Here is a 22664-nt window from a genome sequence, read left to right on the forward strand (position 1 = left end):
GTCTCCCCTCCCCTCTGTAGCAGACACCTCCCGGGCCCAAAGCACTCCAGGTGGGGGTGTTCTCTACAAGGCCGGATCCCACTGGGGCCTCTTCTTCCAGGAAGCCTTGTTTATCCCCTTATTTAGGGATCATCTCTCGTCTGTAACTTCCTGGAGGACAGGAAAGACAGTGCAGTCAAGCTTAGAGCCAAGGGCCCCTGCTGTCCCAGAGCTGTGGCTTCACTCGTTCCTACTGGATTCATTTCACTTCACTGACAACTTGTTCCCTCAGCTGTAAAATGTGGATTATCCTGAGCAGTTGGCAACTCAGCCCATCAGATTCACTGGGTGTCTGTAAGCATGAATTGTGCATAGTCAGAGCGGCAAGTGTTGCTAGGAACTCTGCAGTCCCCAGCAGCACCGTCACTTTGATTGTCCCTCCCTGGGTCTCCCTGACCCTGCCAATGCTCAGAAATGTTGCTAAATTTCATAGGATCAAACTGATCCCTCATCCTGCGTTAGCCCTCCCCACTGGCTTGCAGACCACATCTGAGTGTTCCATCTCTGGGGCTGGAGACGAGTACAGGTTTTCTCTAAGAAGAGTATGTATGGAGATAACAAGAGGATTTTTTTTTCCCCCAGAACTGAAGCAAACCAACCAGCTGGTTCTTTCAACATGGGCACTTAAATGTAGAAACCACTGTGAGAAACGGTCATCTACACGTCCGGAAGGCCCAAAGACTACAGCTCCTAGTCGGTGGTAACTTGAAAGCCCCCAGCCCCACACTTCCTTCTCTCCACCAGCCCCTGGGGCTTCCTACTGCCTGGGACAAGATGTCTGAGCTGAAGTGCGGGGTTAGGCTCCGTGGAGTGTTCTTATTTAGGCTGCAGCTGGGTCCCTGTGTGCGTTCCTGCACAAGCAGCGTGAGGGGAAGTGGGGAGAGCCTCCCAGAGAAGAGATCCCAGGAACCGAAGAAGGGAAAACACTTCCTATCAGGAAGCAAAGAGTTGGGGGGAATGAAAGCTATAGCTCAAAGGAGAGAAGAGGCCCCCTTCACTAATGCTAGCCTCCTATGTCTGAAATAACCATCTGGGTGCAGACACGAGGGCATGAGTGCCGACAGCAGAGGGGAGGGGAGGGGAGCAGGAAGGCCCTGTTTTGTGGGTCCTGGAGACTAAGACAGGGATGACTCCTCAAGGGCACTTAGTTGCAGGGAGCCAGCCCCACGGACGACCCCCCAGTACAAGGCCTCAGAAACTTTATGATTTATGTATAATTTTTGACGACATAATACATACACATAAGCATGGGTTGGCAAAAACATGAAAAAAAAAAGACAGTAAATGCATAGCAAAAAAAAAAAAAAAAAAAAAAGAGGGTCTTTTCTAATGTAATGTAATCATCCTAAATGCAGGGAAAACAAGGCTGACCAACCCAGGCCCTGGGCAGAGACTCCACCCCCACAAGAAGGACTTCCACAAGCCAAAGTGCCCAAGTTAAACCTATAGACCAAGGGCAAGCTCCACCCCCTGGGGAAGCCCCAAGGAGTGGAAGGATCTGGGGCTGGTCTCTGGGTAGTTCCTGCCCCCCTTTCTATGCAGGACAATGGTCAGCTCTGGAGAACCCTCTGGTGGGTCTCTCTGTGCTGTCCTATTTGTCCACTGGTAGCCATCAGGGTTCTGAGCTTGGGGTTGGAGTGGCTGATGAAGGCAGGACCAATCCCCCACCGATGCCGTGAGAAGACCTCAGCTCCTTCTAACCTGTCCTCTTCTTGAAAAACTGAGGAGGCAACACATTTTCTACCTTGCCTGTGGACAGACCACTAGACTGCCCTCCAATGTTCTGTGCCCATCTGACCCTTCCAGCCAGCCACAGGGGATCGACCTTCCTCATCAGCATCAGAAATGTCCCCAAACCCCATACACCCAGCTTGTCAGTCTCAGGATCATCAGGCAAGACGGGTGAAATAGAAGATGCTTAGACTCAGAACAGGTGGAAGGCTGGGGGAAGGCTGACAGAACGAGTGGGACAAGCTGTTAGTGACTCCAAAAATACTTGTAGAAAGCAAGCCAAATGGCCATGGAAGTAGAGAAAACCCATGCTCAATGGTAAGGGTTGCCCCCAAACCCCCGAATCTCAAACATATCAGTGTACCTTTGCTCAGGGAGGAGGAGGGGGGAGCAGAGTAGCAGCTGGGTTGGCTGAAGGATAGGCAGGCAACTACATTTTAATGGCACTTTAATCAGAAAGAAATCTTGCAAATACCCTGTCAGCGAAACCTAGGCCTTCTCCTGTGACTCGAGTGCAGGGCCTGCACAGATGTTGGAAGTGACAATGGCATTCACATGAAGGTACTTACAAGTAGATGCTGGACTCATTGCCTCCCATGTCCGGAGACTGAAGTTTCTGCACAAGGATAACGATGATGCCAATGAAGAGAACAAAGTTAACCTGAAGAGCAAAGAAAAATAGAACTGATTCCGGGCCAAGACTTTCCACAGCCCTGCCACTGCATGGCCTGTTACAGCCCCAACCCTCCCCAATCCACTCAAAATCCCATCTAGACTTATAATTCAAGATGGTGGCAGGAGAACACGCGTTTGCCTCACCACTTACTAGTGCTAAAATGACAGAAAAGACCAAAGAACAAGAATTTCATAGGAATCATGAGGAATAGGAAAGATTATCCGGAGTGAGCCAGAAAAGCAGGCAATTTCTGGTAGAGAAAGAGCAAACAGGATCAGGGTGATGGAAAACAACGCCCAACAGATAGAGAAGAGGCTCCCGCAGAGGTGGGAACTGTCCTCTGGAGAAACTCCAAGTTCAAAGAATGGAACATGGGGAACCAGAATGGATGGCCATAAGCATTATTAATTAAAGGGATGCCCGGGAATAGCAATAATAGCCTTTACCTTCAGAGAAAGATCAGGGACAAAAATCTCTCTAAACAGTGAGAAAGTGGGGGGAGGGGGATGGGGAGCAAATAAATGGAAACAAGGCACAAGGAGAGGATCACACGGCAACAGCCTCTGAAAGTAGCCAAAGCAGCTACAGCCAGAGGAAAAAAAATGTAGAGCTTGACACTAAAAAATGTAGAGCTTGACACTAACTTAACAATAACTTGACACTAAAAATAATAAATACTGAAGATAAAATAATTAAGCATTCAAATCAAAAGCTAAGGGGAAAGTGCCACACATTTAACTTATACAACAAGGAAATTAATAAAGATAAAAATTCATTATAAAAAGTTGGGAAAAAGTAGACTTGATCAATAAAAACTTTATTTGGGGGTCTGGCTTTGTTGGTTTGTTTCCACATTCTCCACGAAGGGCGTTCTCTCAGTCTTCTCCCCCACTCCAAGCCCAGTGCCCCAATAGTCCCGGGAATTCAGCACAGAACCTGCTGCTCCCTGCAGAGGTTAGTCAGTCCAGAAGGAGAAAATACAAGTATACAAAATTAGGGATGAGAAGGAGAACAAGACAATAGATGTATAGAATATTTTGAATCATAAGAGAGAATCAAACAAAATGGGAAAGCAGAAAATAACAAAATCAAATCAAGGAGGTATAGAAAATCTAAGTAGACAAATGACCTCAGGAGAAATTTTAAAAAGTAATCAAAGACATAAGCATTCAAAGGCTTCGGGGCCAGTTAACTTTACAGACCAGTTTCATAACACCTTTAGGGAAGATGTCATTTACAGACTATGTCATTGTTTAAAAGCAAATAAAAAGACAACCTCACAAGTTGCTTATTAGGCTAACAAAACTCCACTACAAATCCCAGACAATGGGGCACCTCAGTGGCTCAGTAGTCAAGCATCTGACTTCAGCTCAGGTCATGATCTCAGGATCCCGGGATTGAGCCCCGCATCAGGCTCCCTGCTAAACGGGAAGCCTGCTTCTCCCTCTCCTATTCCCCCTGTTGTGTTCCCTCTCTCGCTGTGTCTTCTTCTATCAAATACATAAAATCTTTAAAAAACAAAACAAAAAAGCAAATCCCAGACAAGAAAGAAAGCATACAGATACACACACACACACACAGACCCAGAGAACTTACAAAGAGTAATGCAAAAACTATAAATAAGATACAAACAAATAGAATTTATCATTGCATTAAAAGAACAAACAGATCATGGCCTAAAGGTTTTATACCAGAAATGCCAAAAAAACTCAAAAAACAAAACCAAAAAAGTCAAAATCTACTAATACTTCTTACATTAACAGATTAAAACAATAAGCTACCCTTATCCGCCGTAAGACTGGTCAATAGTTCAATGATCAAAACATCAACAAAGACATGAGAAATGAGCACTCTTGGATTCTGCTCATTTAAGATTGATTTATTTATTTAATTATTTATTTATTTGAGAGAGAGAGAGATCACAAGTAGGCAGAGAGGCAGGCAGAGAGAGGGAGAAGCAGGCTCCCTGCCAAGCCCAATGTGGGGCTCAATCCCAGGACCCTGGGACCATGACCTGAACCGAAGGCAGAAGCTTAACACACTGAGCCACCCAGGTGCCCCATCTATGAAAATGTTAAATATATATACCCTTTGTCCCAGAAATTCCACTCCTAGAGATTTATTCTAAAGACATAAAGACACACTCAGATATGCACAAATATATCCATCATGGCATTGTTCATAAGAAGAAAAACTGGAATATTGTAAAACTCCATCACTAAGGAAAGGGACCACTTTAAAAAATGTTTCCAAAACACATTTGATTTCCTGATTTTTTAAAAATACACACTAAAATGAGCCAGAAATAGAAACTTCCCTAATTCAATGAAGAATAACTGCTCAAAACTATATAGCAAACACCATCCTCGTCCAGACCAAGGAACAGGGGTGCCTGCATGGCTCAGTTGGTTAAGCATCTATCTGCCTTTGGCTTAGGTCATGATCTCAGGGACATGGGATCGAGCCTTGCATCAGGCTCCTTGCTCGGCAGGAGGCCTGCTTTCCCTCTCTCACTCACCCGGCTTGTGTTCCTGCTCTCTCTCTGTCAAATAAATAAATGAAATCTTAAAAAAAAAAAAAAAAAGAAAGAAAAGTAACCAAGAAAAGAAAAAATACACAAAAACAAACTGCTTCCCTACGCACCAGCTGTAACCCACTAGAACATTCGATGACAGAACGAGTCCAGACACAATACAAACCCAAACTGGAAAACACTCTAAGATTTTATTTATTTATTTGACAGACAGAGATCACAAGTAGGCAGAAAGGCAGGCAGAGAGAGAGGAGGAAGCAGGTTCCCTGCTGAGCAGAGAGCTGATGTGGGGCTCGATCCCAGGACCCTGGGATCATGACCTGAGCTGAAGGCAGAGGCTTTAACCCACTGAGCCACCCAGGCACCCCTGGAAAACACTCTAGAGCTAAACTGAACAAGACAATAGAAAAGCTGTTAATAGAAAAATGACTCCATGGGAAAGACTGAATCAATGGAGAAGGATCAGGCCATGTTCTTGGAGAAGAAGACTCCATATTTTAAGAAAATTACTTCTCCAAATTAATTTATAGATTTAATGCAATTTCTCTAAACATCTCCACCACACTCTTTTTTAAAGCTTGACAAGGATATTTGACAGTTCACCTAAAGGGTGAATGTGTAAGAAAATTTTGAAGGAAAAAAAGAATGAAGAAGAGAATATTCTAACATATTTGATTTAGACATCAAAACCTGCTACCAGGTTATAATAACTACCACAAGGAGGCATTCACTGCAGAAACAGCCAAATAGATTAGTAACATAGCACTGAATACCAGTAGAATATACTGAATATTCATGATAGAAGGACATTTCAACATAATTGAAAAACAATGGTCTATTTAATAAAAAGAATTGAGAGGGTAGAATATCTATCCACTGGGAGAAAAAAAAAACTAAAGATGATTAGATATCATTTCAGATCAAAGAAATAAAAATTCAGCTAGATTTGGGACAAATATATAAAAATCTAACCTATAAAAATGTTATAAAACAACTAAGAATACTTCTATGTCTTAGGATGGGAAAAGGCTCCCATAATAAGATACCAGTTTCAGAACTTATGAAGACAAATCTTGTCAGTTTGTATAAAATTATGCAGACTTGGAAATATACTTACAACATACTTAACAAATAAAGACAATTAGGAAGACAACTGAGCAAAGCAACCAAAAGAGAAATGAGCAAGAGAAATAAACAGGTAATGACCAGAATAAAAGCAAATTGTCAATAAATGTCTGGGGAAAAGTACCTCACTGCACTAGCAATATGGAGAAATTCACATTAAAACAATGAGCTACCATTATTCCCCAGGACCCTGTGCAAAAATTTAAATGATTGATATTGTAAGCACTGACAAAGATAAGAGGTACTCTTTCCAACCCAACAATTCCATTTCTAGAGATTTAGTCTAAAGAAATACTCATGTTCAAAATTATGCACAGAATTGCTCCTAGTAGCATTTTTTCATTATGAGGAAAAAATGAGAAAATATAAATGTCCAACACTAGTGGACTAGCTATATAACTAGTGTCTCCATGTTGCCAAATATAATGTAGCCAGGAAAAAGGAGAAGGCTGGCTTGTGCAGTGGCCTCTGTATTTGTCCCCTTCTCCTGCTTTCTGTCCAGGCCGCTGTCTCTTTCCCATCCTTGCCCAAGGATACTCACCATTATGGAGCCAACCACAGGGCCTTTGATCACCCACCACAGAGCTGTGTTGTCATTCATATCCCAGCAGCTGAAAGACAGAAAGATGAGAGATTAAGCTCAGTGCTGGGATGCCTAGCCAATGGTGACAGCCCCACTGTGGCCCTTTTCCCCTGCAGCTCTCTGAGGACAGGCTGGCTGGAAAAAGAGTTTTCAGGCATGCTGCAGACTGGAGCCCAGCTCTGGTTCTTCCAGTGTCCTGGTCCTTCCCTCTTAGAATCACCAGTGGGCTCCTGGGCAAGGGCCGTGTTCCCACTTCAGGATTGTGAAGGTGCGACCTCACCCTCAACAGCCTTCCTCCCCTCCCTGAAAGGCAAACAGGACACTCAGAGCTGGACCCAGCCATGGAGAGGGCCTCTGAAACCTTGCACATTCTCACTAGGATCCGGCTGAGATGTGGCTGGGTAGGTCCACCCGTGGAGTGATCAGGATACAGTTGGGGGCAGGGGATTGGGGTGCAGTCAGGGTCTATTAACGTGAAGTCAGGGGAGCCACAGAGGCGCATCTGTAAGAACCTTCTTGGGGTTCTGGGCCCTGGCTCTTGGGCACGTACTCACCCTGTGTCATCAAAGTAGAGCCTCAGCATAGCCCACACAGACACACACACAGTTGGGGTCCCTGGGAGAACAAGAAAAGAAGCCTGGTGACAACAAGAAAACCAACAGGCCCTGGGGTCCCCTCAGATTTGGGCTCCCAGGGGGTTTCTGACCCATGGGGCAGGCCTCTCTTTCAGACCTGGAGTCTTGGGGACCCTAACTGTCCCTCACACCTCTGCCTCTGTGGATCCATGTATCCCTCAGACCTTTGTCTATCTCACTTCTCAGAAGGACTCCTGTGCATACCATGTCTTTCAGACAGTGGGCTTTCAACGGGCAGGAAGAGCAAGAAAGTGTCCAAGAACCAGAGATGCCATCAGCTGAGGACAGGGCAGCGCCTCCCTTCCCTGATCTAAAATTCCCTGACAGCAGGACCAAGGACACACCTGGCCATGAGGCCTGAGCTTGTCCAGGCAAGTCAGTGACCTACCCCAGCCTATGATGGTGTACCAGTAGAAGTATCTCCTCTCAGGAAAGAAGGTCTCCACTAGCAGGGTGAAGAGGTACAGACCCTCGATGAACAGCCAGAAGTAGTTCGACACGACACAGTAGTGGAAGAAAACCATTATAGCCTTGCATTCCACCTGCAAAGAGGGTGGGGAGGGTGAGGGCGGCATGAAGCCCCCACTGCTGGTTCCCACCCAGCCCTGAAAACCCAGCCCAGCAGGAGCACGGAGAATCCTGGGGGTCCTTCTGCTCAGGCATGCTTGGGCTCAAGCATCCCACAGATCTGCAAGACTCAACCAACGTTCCTGGATTTCAAGAGTTAAAAATGGCAGCATCCTATGATTCTGAGTTCAAGCTGTCCACAGAGGCAACTCTAGGCATGTCAGAAAAGGATGGGGGGAGGGCGAGCAGGGGGCCCGCTCCTCTCCTCAGGTTCATTCTCCCCCAACTTTCCTGCTCCTTGTCCAGCCCCTCTGCTTTTCCAACCCTGCATCTCGTCAGTAGGGGAGTACAGAGGACCCTGCAGGAGGCTTCTTAGTCAAATGAAGTTTTTAGTCATCAGTGGGGAGACTCCTGGTCCCCAGAAATCTTGGACAGAGGGGCTCCCCCGGCCCCTCCAAGTGTGCTCTCTTGGGTCAAGCCCCTATGCCCTGGGATGTTCTTTCCATCTTATTCCACCAAAACCTATATCCTCTGCTTACCTCCAAAGGTATGAGAACTGGGGAGACGGTCCGGAGAGATCCCAACCAAGCAGTCCCTCGGCTCTGTCACCAGTTAGTGAAATGACCAGAGGCCAGGCAAACCCTCTCTCCTTGGGCCACCGAGACTCAGTGTTTCGACCCGACCCTCCACATCGGCTCTGCCATGTGTGCCAAGTGCACTGTGTGTCAAGTACACACCCAGACTGAGGGACAGGAAATGACATCGAGCTGGGGTCTCGCTGGTTGCTAGCAACTCACGGTCCTTCCTGGATTTCTGCGTTCCCTGGGGACAGTCACTGTCCCAGCAGGAAAGCACCTGGATGGCAGAGTGGGTGGGGGTGGGGGAGGGTCACAGGGAAGGGAGCCCTGGAAGGGCTTTCCTGCCAGGGTTCCACACACTCACAGTGGAGATGAAGCAGTGGTTGCTGTCCTGCTCTGCATAGAGGATCCAGTCTTTGATGAAGACAGAGATGGCCCTCAGCATGAACGACACGAACAGGTTCATGTGGATGAAATTGCGGGTGCAGTGCAGCTTCCTACACCAGCAGGCCAGGGGAAGAAGAGGCCTTGAGGTGAGGAGACCCATGGCACCCCCTCCTCCACTCCAAGCTCTGCTCTGGAGAGCTCTGACGAGCCACTCCACGGCTCTGACTCGGGGGCTCCCCACCTTTCCACCTCTCTACATCCTCCCTCACAGCCAGACCCTTGTTGCCTCGCTCCATGACTCTGAGACACCAGACTTTCCCCTCCTGTGGCCTCTGTCCCTTTGGACCAGGAAGATAAAAGTGAGGCATGGGGGTCTCCTGCCCAGGCTCCCCTTGCTGCGTGGCCCTGGACACATTAGTTGCCCTCTCTTGGATGGAGTTTCCCACCTGTTAGCATAGGGGTCAGGGAAACACCTTCTAAGGTCCCTCCGGGGCTGACATCCAGGGGAGAGGGTAGGGGTGGGTGGGACAGAGCCAGGGCTCTGAGCTATGGTGCTGCTACTCTGAATGCTGCTGGTGAAGGTGGTGGGGGGTTGGAATCTTACCGGAAACGACAAAGGATGACCATGGCAGTGGTGAGGGTGACAAGGGATGTGCTGTAGCCAACTGTGTACAGGGCCTTGACCGACAAGTAGTAATAATCCTGGAGCAAAGCACAAAACATCCAGGGCTCCTCATGGAAGCTGCCCCAGCCACCAGCTCCCTCAGGCCAGGGCCTGCCTACCCTGGGGGCCCACCACTCAGCGCCACCTTCCTTTCTTCACCTCTAGCTGATCTCACCTCCTCCTCTTCTCCCCCCACTCCGGCAGGGCCTCGACTACCCTGTCCTCCACCCTCTCCCCCACAAGCTTCCTCCTCCCCTCTAAAGGGTCTCTACTCTGACAATGCTCAGTAAATTCTTGCTAAGTGCAAGGGCACTGACCCCCCAGAACCGGCATCAACCTTGGCCTGGAGAAGTGTCCAGGAGGCCCCCTGCTGGGCCCAGCTTCAACCCTTCGGTTGCTGGGCCACAGGAAGGATGAGCGGCCTGAAAGAGTAGCCAGGGAGGTAGGAGACATGTGGTGGGGGTTGGGGGGACTCAGGAAGAAAAGCAGATGCTTCTTGGCCCAGAATGAATGAACAAAGGCCTTGCCCTCTGTGTGTCTGGCTTGGGTATGCAGCAGGTGCTCCTGCGCTGCCTAGGGAGAAACCTGTAGGCCCAACAGGAGCCAAGGTCTTTGGTGCGGACACCCGGTCATCAGCCTCCGCCTCCCGACCCCTGCCACCTCCACATGGGGACAGCCACTCACCTGGTCCCCGGGCTCATACTCATCATAGTCATCAAACCCACACGCATCTACGTAATGAGGGAAGGGCTCCGACCATCCATCCTCTGTGCAGTTCCGGCTCACCACCCTCATGTCTGCAGCAGAAGAAACACTCAGCGAGGCACGGGAATGATTAAGAAGACCCTGCAATTCTTACTTAAAAATTACTTCTTAAGTGGGAATTTCTAGAAACCGCATATGCACATCTGGGAAGCATGATGGTTGAAGGTTCATGAAATTTTCCACTATCTGAGGGAACATAGTGCTTGCTAGTGACCTCTAGCTCAGCCTGGACATGAAGGACACTGGGGAGGACAAGGCACAGCTGCTCTCTTAGCAAGGGCCAAGAGGACCGAGCCTCCCTCTCTTCTGGACCTGGGAAGTGCCCCTGGCCCCTTCCCCAGGTCATGGGTCAGCACTCGTCAAACGTCAGCGAACAGAAAAAGAATGACGTGAGATCACCATTGAAGAAGACTCCAGCAGGACTGCCCTCCAACCCTGGAATTCTGGTCCAGGAATCAGCTCAAGTGACCTTGGGGCAGCAGTGCCCCTCAGACATTGGGAGCTCTGTGCCTTACAGTACCGCCAGAGCTCCCACACCAAGCCATGTACGGCTTGCTTGATTAACAAGGACCAGACTTCCATTAACCTAGCGCCAGATCTTATTAAGATATGTATTCAGGTTTTAAAAAAAAACAACTTTTGTCTTCCCAGGTTTAGAGGTCTGTTTCCTCTCACTAATGTACTTTAATTTCCTTTTGATAGACTTTAAAGGCCATTTTGTAGGACACCAAAGGGGAAAGAGCCATTTATGGTCTGCAGGGTGGAATTTAGATTGGTTTTTGCCCCGCCTGGGGCCTTTTAGCATTTAATGATTGCTCATCTTCCCCTCTCCCGATTGTCTGCAAGGGTGAACCACAGATGTTCCGTGGAGGGGAGAAGGCCAACAGCCCCTATTCCTCCAGCCCTGGACTCTGGCCCCAACCAACCCCAGTTCCCAGACTGGCTTCCTGGGAGTTTACTTGGTATATTACGACACGTGGCAATGGTTCTTTTTTCACAGGATTCAGGGGCCAGGAACTTGTGTACAAGACACTTCCACAGAAGAGGGGCTCCAGCACCCATGTTGCTGGACAGTTCCCCCTGCTGGGGCCAAGGCCACCTCTGGGGAGGTCAGGAAGGAGGCAAGGGCAGAGGCCAAGACAGGAAACCCCTCTGCTTTTCCAACCCTGCATCCTCGCCAGTAGAGTTGGAAGAAATGAGGCCAATTCTTTTTTGCCAAGAGAGTCAAAAACACACTTGCTGGGACTCTGGGAAGAAGCAGAGGGTGAGTGACCCTGCCACAGAAGACAGTTCTGCCCAGAGTGGGGAGACTACGGGTCTCCATCGCTTCTCGAATTCGGAGTCCTATGACATAGGACAAGGAGGATGCCTGGCAGGCCCAGGGAGAGGAGTTGTTTCCGTCCCCCATTTTGATGCCAAATTCCCCCTTCTTCCAGCAAATCCATGTCAAGCTGTTACTGGCGACCTCTTTCCAAGTCCTCTGAAAGTCTTCATGCCCCAGGGGAGTCATGGCCTTGGCCATGGGCCTCCTCTCCTCTGTGCTTTGCCCACAGCAAGGTGGTGGGAAGAGGAAAGGGAAGCTGCTTTGAAAAATCAATTATTTAAAAGTGTCCCAGAGATAGACACATTTCCTTTCTTTTATTTTTCTCCTTTCTCCGTTTCTTTTTATAAGATAGTGTGGGCACAGAACCTTTTTGTTCAGAACTATTCCACAAATTTGTCATACTATTGTTCTGATGGAAATCTCTAGAAGATGGAGTACTCTCTAGATTGTCAAAAGCACCCACTTCACTAGACCATTTTACCCCAGCAATTTCATAGGAGCACAGAATTTTAGGGCACTGGTTCTCAAAATGGGCACCCTAGCCAGACAGGCCCCTCAGCAGCACTGGGAAGAGGCTGGAAATGCATTCTCAGCACCTCCCTGCCCCAGGCCAGCTAAATCCGAGACTCTAGGGGCAGGGAATCAGAGTTTTAATGAGCCCCCTAGGTGACTGAGGTCACGGGTGAAGTTGGAGAACCACCGTTGCCCCTGAGGGAGTTCCAAACTATCAGGGGCCATTGAATCGAGGGTGTCTGTATTTGGAGTCCATAGTGTGGCTTTGAGAGATCTGTGTTCCCAGAAGTCATACACACAATGCTCTGTCTGGGCCCACGAGTGCAAGTTTCCATGGAGAAAATCCACACCTTCTACAGGGAAGGAAAAGGACCCACTAAAGATCCCACAGCCACAGAAGTCCCCACCTGCCCTGGACCTGGGACCCTCAAGCTCCGTGCCAGCACGTGCCCTCCCTCCAGCCAGCCTGTGGTGGGCCCCGGTTGATGCCCTCACCTGAGAGATCCAAGGAGTTACTGTCAGGGAAATCGAACTCTCCTGCAAAGCACAGAAGTGGGCATGAGTCAGCACGCGCGGCCCTCCGTGTGCTAGAGCTGTGCGTGGCACACTCTCCACCCTGGAAGGTCAAGGCCATCCCTGGTCTGAAGGACAGAGGTGGGGTCTTGGCCAAAAGGCTGCAGCGCACACAGCAGCCGCACCCCTCTCCGACACAGCGTGCCCTCCAGCATCAATCCCATTTGCTTTGTACTGCAGTGATGCTAAGGATGGCCCATGACTCAGTTCTCCCCACTGGGCCACAGGAAGTGGAAGCAGAATAGAGTCAGGGAGGTGGGAGGGCCTCCGGACTGGGAGAGGAATGGAAAAGGATGACTGGGTCTTTTCCAGAAAAAAGCAGGAACAGCAACACGGGTCCTGGGCTTGGGTTTCTTCTTGGGTCCACAAGCCTCCATCTCAGCCCCAAACCTGTCTCATCCAAGGGGCCCAGGACTTCATCCATGGACATTTTTTCCCCTCTCTCCTGACTCTTTATTCCACCTCCATCCTTTTCTCATGACAAAGCCCCTGCAAGCAAAGAACGCTGGTTTCCATTCCACTTCTGAAAACCCTATTTCCAACACATCGCTGACCTGCCACTCCCTACCCCCAGGAAGCCTCTCCTGACCTTTCATTATCCTGCCTACATGCTGCACAGCTAGGTATCTCCTGTTCTCAAGCTTGCCCTCCTTCCTACATCAAGGCCACTGAGGATGTCTGCATCTACATGGGCTCATACACACATTCAGGGCTGTACCGTGCCCATTTTCTATCCCCGCCACGAGTGTGTCTCATCCTCCCAAATCAGTGCTGAGCGCCCCGAGACCAAGGGCTGTGTCTTCCGTGTGCCTGTGTCCCCCACCTCCTTGGATGGTTAAGGGCCTGGGGTGGGGGTGGGGGGAATCTGGTCTCTGAGGAGCCTCTCATCCCACCCCCACCCATTCCCAGCAGTCAGAACTGGGCTCCCACTGGATGGACGGATGGACAGATGATCAGCAGTCTCTCCTCTCCAAGGTTCCTCTTACCAAAGGTTTCTAGCTTCCACACTGAAACAGAGAAAGAGAGAGAACCCATAGGTGAACCAGGGAGCTAATGTTGGGTCTGCTCTCACTGGGTCCTGCTGATTTCCGCCCTCCCCCACTCCCCACGCCCAAGCTCTGCTGGGGACCCAGGGGCATGAGGACTGTAGGCTGTGGGTGGGCCAGACACAGGAGACTTCTACCTCTCCCTCCGGAATGGGACCCAGCGAAGAAGAGATGAGCCTAGGCGTTTGAGAGAAGGAGGGATCAGTTCCCTCCTATCTTCAGTAGCCTAGGAAGCAACAACTACTACAGTGAGCAGATTCAGCCCTGGGAGCCATGAGCTAGAATAAGAAATGCCATTCTCAACTTTCTAAGCAAGTCTCACTAATCCAGCTTTGTGAACAGAGACGCTAAAGGGCCCTGCCTTAATGAGCCATTAAGAATCAGGTGTAAATAACACATTCACGGTGCAATTGTCAGAGGGAGGGGACACAGTGTGAAGGGAAGTTTTCCTTGGCATCTTTGTTCACCACTGATTCATTCTGCCTTTTTGTTGTTGTTGAAAAGCAGCCGTCTCGCCATGGTACCTGACCCAAAGTAGACGTTCAAGAGACCTCAGGTAAATGATGAATGAGAGGAGTACATGAACAAAGGAAGTGAGGAAGGCGGTTTCCACAGGAATGCAGCAGCGATGTGGCTGAGTCACCAGCTGCCACCGCACCAATGTCCCCTGTGCACACTCTACCCCCACTCCTGTACCACTTTGCCTCTAATTCCAAATTCACTTCCTGTCCGGCTCTAGGGCCCACCCAGTCCCCCAGCTGTCAGGATGGGAGAGCCCGGGGCGTCCTCCTTCTGGGTTGGGGGTTCTGGAGGCGGGAGGAGTGGCTGAACACTCCAGAAGGGGAAGTAACAGGGAAGGGGAGCTAAACCCTGCCTCCCTTGGTCTTCGGATGTGGCACCACACCCCAGCATACGGCCCCTCTCCTCTCTGTCCCCTCCCACAAGCACCTGCCCCTCCAGGCAGGGTCACAGTTGCAGGTGTTCCAGAAGTGAAATAGAATGTGCCTCTGCCTCTCATGCCTCTCTGACCTCTGATGGGTCAGAGGTTGGAGGTAGGCAGGACCCCATAATGGAGTGGAGCTCAGAGGTTCTCCAGTTGTAGAAGGACCCTGGCCTAAGCCTTAGGCAGACAGCCTCAGGAAGCTGAGGGCCAGGTGGCAAGGTCATGTGCATGAGCACACAGGTGACTCAGATGCCTCTAACCCCCTCAAGAGGCCCTGCCCTCCATCCTCCCCAAACAAGGCCCCATCCCTGGGATCAGCAGTCAGTGGGCATGTTCTCAGGACAACACCTGCCTAGGGCCCAGCCCTGTCTAACTTGGTGTCCTGCTTCCCTCCACAGCCACAGAAGTGGGGTGGGGGACCAGGGCAGGGATCTAGGCCCTTCCCTGAGCTCGGGCGGCCTGGCTAGAGAGCAACCTTTCTCAGGAGTCTCAAGGTCCCAGCTGAAAGGTGGAACTAGCCTAGAGAGCCTCGTGGACTCACACCCAAAGAAGAGATCTGCATGAATCCATCTTAGTCAGACCCCTCCCCTTGGAGATGAGGTCAGTAAAGCCTTGTGCCTTTGTGAGGAGCACCGCCCCCCTCTCTTGTGCCCCCGTCCCTACATCCTGAGTCACACAGCTCAGCCACTGCCCAACCCTAGGACCCTCAAATGGGTCTGGGGCCCCTGAATATCTCCACAGCTCATCAATGCTCCACCCCCCCCAAGACCTCAAACACAGGCACGTCCCAAGCAGAGCTCTTCATGATACCATACCTAGTTTCAAAGTGGGTATGTGAGTGTGGACATGGGGGAGTGTCTTGTGTCCAACTGCCAGAGAGCATCTCACTGTGTGTCCATCTCCGGGTGTCTCTCTGGGCCTCTGAGCATCCCTATATGTGTGCTATGGACAGTAACACCAGCTACACTACTGACCACTGCAATGTGCCTAGGTCTGGGCTGCCATGTGCATTTCTCCACACAACTCCCCAGTCACTATGCCACACTGCCATTTGACAGACCAGAGAATGGGGAGCAGGGGACAGAGGGGTGAACTGCCTCACTCAAGGTCCGAGTTGGGTAAGAGTCGGAGCCCACATCCAAGAGTACAGCCTGGCCTCACTCACAAGGCCGCATCTCCAGGGCACCCTGGGAGTCGTGTCTGCGGGCGCTTCCATGTCCCTGTGCGGACCAGGCTCTGTACTCTCATGTTCTTGCTAGCATGGGAGCTCTGGAACAGGGAACATGGCTGCAGGGGGTCTCAGGTCCTAGGTACTTGCGTCCCAGGAAGGCCTGGGGCCAAGTGTGGGGAGAAGGCTAGACCAATCATGGCCTAGGGAAGCCCCAAGGGGAAACTCACCTTGGTCTGGGTTGAAGATTCGGAAGAATTCAGGGCAGCTGACCAGGACCATCTCACCCACGTGGGCAGGCTTCCAACACGTGAGGTTGTCCCACATCCCAGGGCAGCCTATGGAGGAGAGAACCATAGTGAGAGGGGGCCCAGCCCCACCACACCAACCACACTCACCACACTCATGCAGGCAGGCACACACATACACCCTGGTGAGCCAGGCCCCTGCAGGGGGAGGAAACAGTTTCAGGGAGAGAAGGTGAGGCTCACTGTGTGAGGCAGGGCTCAGCCTCATCCCTGGAAGACCCCTCAAAGAGGAGCTGGGACATTTCAGAGGCTCCTGGGGTGGAGAGGGAGCTCTCACCTGATTTTCCATCTCTCACAGCCCCACGGTGCTGGGAGGACTATGGGGAAGGGAGAAGCAGGCCCATAGCAGGCCAGGGCGGGATCACCAAGCACGAGATGCTGGGGGGGTCCTTGGAGCACCCCACTATCTCTTCACACCAGCTGCCCTAGTGCTCCCAGCCTCCAGCATCACGATGGGGTCCCGCTTTAGCTCAGCCTCCTCGGTGGGCCCTCCCTGCCTCTAGGGGAGTTCCAGGAACTGGCTGGCCTCAGGGTGCTACTCCAGGCCTGCCCCTGCCTTCCAGAGATAGAGGCTCTGAGACTCGGAGGGGGTGCGGCAAGCGGTCTGACGAGGAAGACGGCAAAGCTGGCCAGGCAGAGGCCTGCGTGGCCAAGGCCTGGGACTGTGAAGGGACTCAGAGCCCAAAGACAGAAGAGGCCAGTGCAGTAGTGGCACAGGCCCAACTCAGGCGAATGCTGAGGGCTGGAGGGGGAGCAAGGGCAGACCAAGGGGTATTTAGGAATCATCCAGACTTGGTGCGTCGCCAGACACATGCTGCCAGGAACAAGAGAAAGATGGCAAGCTTGATGACCAGGTACTAACTTGGGGGCTCAGCGGACCCTCCTGCCCCTCTTCCCACCCTGTACTCTCTGTCTCTCTCTCCTTCCACCCCTGCCAGCCTTTCCTGGGAGGTCTCTGCAACCCCATGGCTGCTCCCTCACCAACCTTCATGCTCCACCCCTTCTTCAGACGCTATCCCTCCTCTCTGCTGATGTGCCTCTGGCCACCAGCTGCCCACGTCTTCACCCTCCTGATGGGGTCCACTTTGCCCACCTTAACTGAACGCAAATATACCAGTGGCCACCCTTCCCCCGGAGCCTCACTCCTCCCACCTGGGACAAGATCACTGGCTCATGGATTTAGGGACAGAGCTACACACAGACAACCCCGGATCCTGAGACCTGCACTCCCTGAAAACAGGCTGGATATCCCCACCATGAAAGGCCCCAGGTAATCCAAACCCAGCCTGTCCAAGACTCCACTCAGCATCTCCCACCACAGCCCTGTTTCCTGTCTCAGCCCCAGCTAGACAGACTTGAAGCCACTTCAGCCCGTCTGGCCAACCTAGTCATCTTCAGACTTTAGCAAGCACCCTTAACCCACGTGATTAACTAAGCCTTTCTTTGTACGCCTAGAGATGATGCATTCTTTCCTAGCAAAGAACACAGCCCTTCTGCACCAGTCACCAGACCCTGGTGTATGACCTGTGGGCACCCCGATAATGTCTGCAGCTGGCTTCTGCACGCAATCAAGAAATGTTACAGACCACTGCCCTCCCTTAACTGCCCTAAACCCCTTTCAATAAATCTCTGGGCCGAGCAATAACCTAGGAGTTGGCTTTTGGACAAGGCTGCCTTCTTCCCAAGTGGCAGGTATCCTGAATAAAGCTCGTATTGCTTTCCAATCAAAACTCATCTGTCGAGTGTTGGCTGTTCAAACAAAGGGCCGCCGCAGTTGGGTTTCGGTAACAGACTGCCCTCGCTATGTCCCCTTCTCCTTCTTGTGCCATATCCAGAGAGCCACCATGTCCGGTTGGTCTGACTGCCAAATATTTGTGGACACTCGTGTCCTATTCTCCATCCCCCCAGCCCCACCGAGTTAAGGGGTAAGCTACCTTTCACTGACACCATGTTCTCCTCACTCGACCCCACAAGGCTGTGACAGTGACCTTTTCGAAAGGAAGATCTGGTCCGCACATCCAGCGCCCCCGCAGTTGTGCACACCTTTCAGAGGACCTACCACCTCAAGTCCTCAGCATGGCCCCCAAGGCGCAGCCCTTGCTTCCCCCTCTGGCACACAGGGAGAGGGTGAGACCCTGGAACCGCAGTTCCCCCAGGGAAAGGGCATGAAGTGCAAAGGGCGTGGAGAAGGGAGCCCCAGGGAACCGCACATTTATCAGGCGGGCAGAGAAGTGTGAGTGGTGATGTACGTAATTCCCAAGATGGGGAGCAGAGGTGGAGGAGGGAAGCGGCCACATGGAGGGTCTCACAGCAGAGTATAATTTCAGGGAGGGACCCACATCCTGCCAAGGGGTCTGGAAATGTGGGCTTTGGAGAGGGCTTCTTTACCAGATCAAGGACAGTCAGAGGGTGACTGACAGTGTCCCACCGCCCAGAGCTGTCGTGAGGATTAATGAATTCATCCATGTAAAGCTCCCGGAGCTCCAGGCCCACTCAATGCATGTTCATTGCTGTTACTAGCATTAATTTCATTATTTCAATTAGGTGTCCCTGAGAAGCATTCCCCTGGGAGAGGCCCAGGCAAGGAGATGAAGCAGAGCCCCGCAAGGTGAGGAGAAATTCCAGTGCAGTGTCACGGAGGACGCCTGGGCAGGCACTAGGCCGGGCAAGGGGGCCTAGGGCAGGTCTCATGGGCTCCCAGCCTCTCTGGTGGGGTCCACAACAGACTTAACCTTTGGACAAGAAGGCACCCAAAGCTTCCAAATGCAGAAAACCTGGTCTCTCAGAATCTAAACCTGGCCACTTTGGAATTCACACCCAGTCACATTGGCCTGTGGCCTCCTGGCTCCTGGGATGACCGAGTTTGGGAGCTGGAAGCCCCACAGAAAATTCTGAGGGAAACAAACCAGAAAGACTAGGTCACTGGGGCCACGTGAGGGGAGCAGGGTCCCAGGTCTCATAGCAGTAGCCAGTTATTGCTGATTCCTGCCCACCCTTCACAGCAGGAAACCAGCCGGCGCGGCTGGTTATGACGTCATGTCCTTGAAAGAGACCCAGCAGCGTATCTTTGGCTGCCATGGCCCACGCGGATCACAGAACGGCCGTGGAGCACGGCTGTGTCTGGCCCATGCCCTAGCAGCCCCAGCCAACAGATGTTCCCTTAATGTGGAACATTAGGCCCTGGCCCAGCCAGCTGCCGCAGCCAGCTGATGCTCCTGAGGTCTCAGGGCCCTTCGGATAAACAGCATGCTCCTGAGGGTTGAGGAGCAGGGAAAGATGCAGAGCCCCAGGCAGCAATGCCATGAGGGGCGGTGGGGGCTCCCAGGATGGAGGTCAGAGGCCTAGAGGCCTGGTTGGGGAATTCGTCCTGCCCCACCTCCCACACCCATCAGGCCCAGGGCCACAGCCGAGCAGGAAACAAATTTGAGAAGGTTGCATGGGAGGGCAGAGGAAGCGGAAAGGCCCCTGCAAGGCAGCCTTAAGACTCGAGTTTGGTTGACCTCTGCCAAGGGCTCCCTTCATGACGCTGGCAAGTCTCTACCCACTCCACCCGGACTCAATTTCCCTGTGTGCACTGCCACTCTGGATGACCAGATCTCAAATTAGGAACAGAGATTCACTCACGACCTGCTGGTGCCCAGAAGGGTGGCTGAGGAGGCCGGGGCTGCCCTCTGGGGCCCCACTGCCAGGGCAAGCATCTGCCAGAATCTGCGGGCCATGGTGCCCCACCCTACCCCATGGCCTACCACACTATCGAAGCCTTCCCGGTGCCCTCCTTAGGTTCCTGGCCTGGTTCCCCTCCAGGGACTAAGGATCCCAGTGGCAATTCCTACAGCACCAGGGCAGGTGGAAAGACTAGAATGGAAATCCATAACTCGAGGGCCCAATCCCAGTGTCTGGGTTTAGGGAACCGTAATATCACCACATGGTAAGAATTAGGTATTTGGTGTTAGTCCCAGCCTCCAGGCAAAGCATATAAACCTGTGGAGTTTCTGATAAGGATAAGGGGAGTGTCTTCAGTTATTCATAAGGCGCCGACCACACCTGAATTTATGCTAATGAGGAGACACTGGGGCAATTATGGCTGGTTGCCAGCGGGTACTTTCAGCCTCACCCACCCACATGGGCTGGGAGCTAGAAATTGGGCTAATCACCAAAGGTTAATGATTTAGGGGATCATACCTACGTAACAGAACTTCCATAAAAAACCCTAAACAATGGGGTTCAAAGAGTTTCTAGGTGGGTGAACACATCCACATACTAGCAGAGAGGTGAACCCTGAACTGCATAAGGACAGAAGCTCCTGTGCTCCTTCTGGACCTCACTCTATGACCCCCTTCATCTGGCTGTTCATTATATCCTTTATAGTAAACTGGTGAACGTGTTTCCCTGAATTCTGGGAGCCATTACTGCAAATTATTGAAACTGAGGAGAAGGTAGGACATGGGAACCTCCAATTTGTAGTCAAGTCAGACAGAAGCGTGGATAACATGGGGACCCATGATTTGCAATTGGCATCTGAAGTGGGGGAGAGGAGAGTCTTCAGACGGAGCTCTTAGCCAAAGGGTCTGTGCTAACTGCCGACAGTTAGTGTCAGAAGTGAATTAAATTGTAGGGACACCAGTCGAGTGTTCACAGAAGCCTGGAAAACCCACACATTCGATGCCAGAAATGCTGTGAGTAGAAAAATAGCTTTTCTTTAGGGGACAATGTCCCTGACCCCACTGGGAGCTCACAGCCCTCTGCCCACCCTCCTGCCCTGCATCACAGGGTTTGCAGGAGACCCAGAGGGCCACCTTGGGGCTTCCCAGGATGCTCCACCTCTCAGAGGTGGTGTGGGCTCTAGCTTGTCTCCCCTCCTTGATGGGGCCTGTTCTGAATCCCCCAAGAAACCCCTTCCAGGAAGATGAGAAGGACAGGGAAGAGCCTTGGGTTTCTCTAACTGAGGATAGCAACTCATTTTCCTTCCACCTCCACAGAACACATCCAGTCCTCTATCCCCATCTGTTTCAGACTCTAGTCCCAACAAAGCTTAGTGTTGTTGGGACTGGAGGATTTCAAGACGCCTTTTCTCCTTCTCCTCCCCCTCCTCCTTTTACCTTATTTTTCTCACTCTCCCTTCCCCTCCCTCTTATTCACACATTTATTCAAGAAATTCTGTGTCAGTTATAAGTCCAATTGCAGAGCAATACAGGAGTGAAGAAAACAACCCCAGTCTCTGCCTGTACGGCGCTTATAGCCCGGTGGTCTAGGGAAAGATCTTGCTCTTTAGGCTAAATGCTAAGAGAAGCCCTTAGATGATGAATTACCTTCCTATTGCTATTGCCACAAAGCCAACTCGTGGCTTAAATGCCACAATGTCTCATTTTGCAGTTCTGGAGGTCAGAAAGTTGAAACTGACCTCCCTGGGCTTAAATCCAGACATTTGCTGGCCTGCATTTCTTCTGGAGGATCTAGCGTGAATCCATTTCCTTATCTCTTCCAGATTCAAGACATTCCTTGCCAGTGGCCCCTTTCACCACCTTCAAAGCCAAGAGCATAGTGTCCTCAACTCTGACCCTCCTGCCTCCATCCTTCCCTTATGAGGACCCTTGTGATTACACTGGATTCACCTGAATAATCCAGGGTCCTCTCCCCATCTTAAGATCCTTAACCCAATTACACCTGCCAAGAACATTTTGCCATGTAAGGTAACACATTCTCGGGTTTGGGGGATGAGGATAGGGCCACCACTGCTTTGCCTCCCTTAGATGCATTTCAAGACGAGGTGTCCCCTAATCCTCCTACACTGTTCGTGGGAGTGCAAGCTGAGGCAGCCACTCTGGAAAACAGTATGGAGGTTCCTCAAAAAGTTGAAAATAGAGCTACCCTATGAGCGAGCAATTGCACTACTGGGTATTAAGATAAAAATGTAAGTGATCTGAAAGGGCATGTGCACCCAAACGTTTATAGCAGCAATGTCCATAATAGCCAAACTATGGAAAGAACCTAGATGTCCATCGACAGATGAATGGATAAGGAAGATGTGGTGTATATATATACAATGGAATATTACACAGCCATCAAAAGAAATGAAATCTTGCCATTCGCAATGGCATGCATGGAACTAGAGGGTATTATGTTGAGCGAAGTAAGTCAATTAGAGAAAGACAATTGTCATATGATCTCTCTGATATGAGGAATTTGAGAGGCAGGGCAGAGGGTCTGGGGGTAGGGAAGGAAAAAATGAAACAGGATCGGGAGGGAGACAAACCATAAGAGACTCTTAATCTCACGAAACAAACTAAGGATTGTTGGGGGGTGGGGGGTAGGGAGAGGGTGGTGGGGTTATAGACATTGGGGAGGGTATGTGCTATGGTGAGTGCTGTGAAGTGTGTAAGCCTGACGATTCACAGACCTGTATCCCTGGGGCAAAAAATACATTATACGTTAATAAAAATAATTTAAAAAAAACCAGGAGTCCCCTGATCTGATTCCATAGGAATTCCATAGGAATCAGATCACAT

The 22664-nt window shown here is 51.0% G+C and overlaps 1 protein-coding gene across 5 annotated transcripts in view; it reads right to left on the minus strand.

Annotated features, from left to right (window-relative positions):
- The window catches only part of ADCYAP1R1 (ADCYAP receptor type I), a 58048-nt gene that overhangs the window by 15203 nt on the left and 20181 nt on the right, over positions 1-22664 (minus strand). For 4 of the 5 annotated variants that reach the window (XM_046021180.1, XM_046021179.1, XM_046021177.1 and 1 more), the window contains 10 exons: positions 16081-16188; positions 13680-13700; positions 12616-12657; positions 10203-10315; positions 9459-9556; positions 8832-8964; positions 7711-7864; positions 7242-7302; positions 6646-6715; positions 2340-2431 (listed from right to left, as the gene is read on the minus strand). In XM_046021180.1, coding sequence (XP_045877136.1) covers positions 2340-2431; positions 6646-6715; positions 7242-7302; positions 7711-7864; positions 8832-8964; positions 9459-9556; positions 10203-10315; positions 12616-12657; positions 13680-13700; positions 16081-16188 — 892 coding nt within the window. The remainder of the gene's footprint in view (positions 1-2339; positions 2432-6645; positions 6716-7241; positions 7303-7710; positions 7865-8831; positions 8965-9458; positions 9557-10202; positions 10316-12615; positions 12658-13679; positions 13701-16080; positions 16189-22664) is intronic. The other variant, XM_046021181.1, reaches the window with a different exon arrangement.

Source organism: Meles meles, chromosome 10 (assembly GCF_922984935.1).
Source record: "Meles meles chromosome 10, mMelMel3.1 paternal haplotype, whole genome shotgun sequence".
NCBI lineage: Eukaryota > Metazoa > Chordata > Mammalia > Carnivora > Mustelidae > Meles > Meles meles.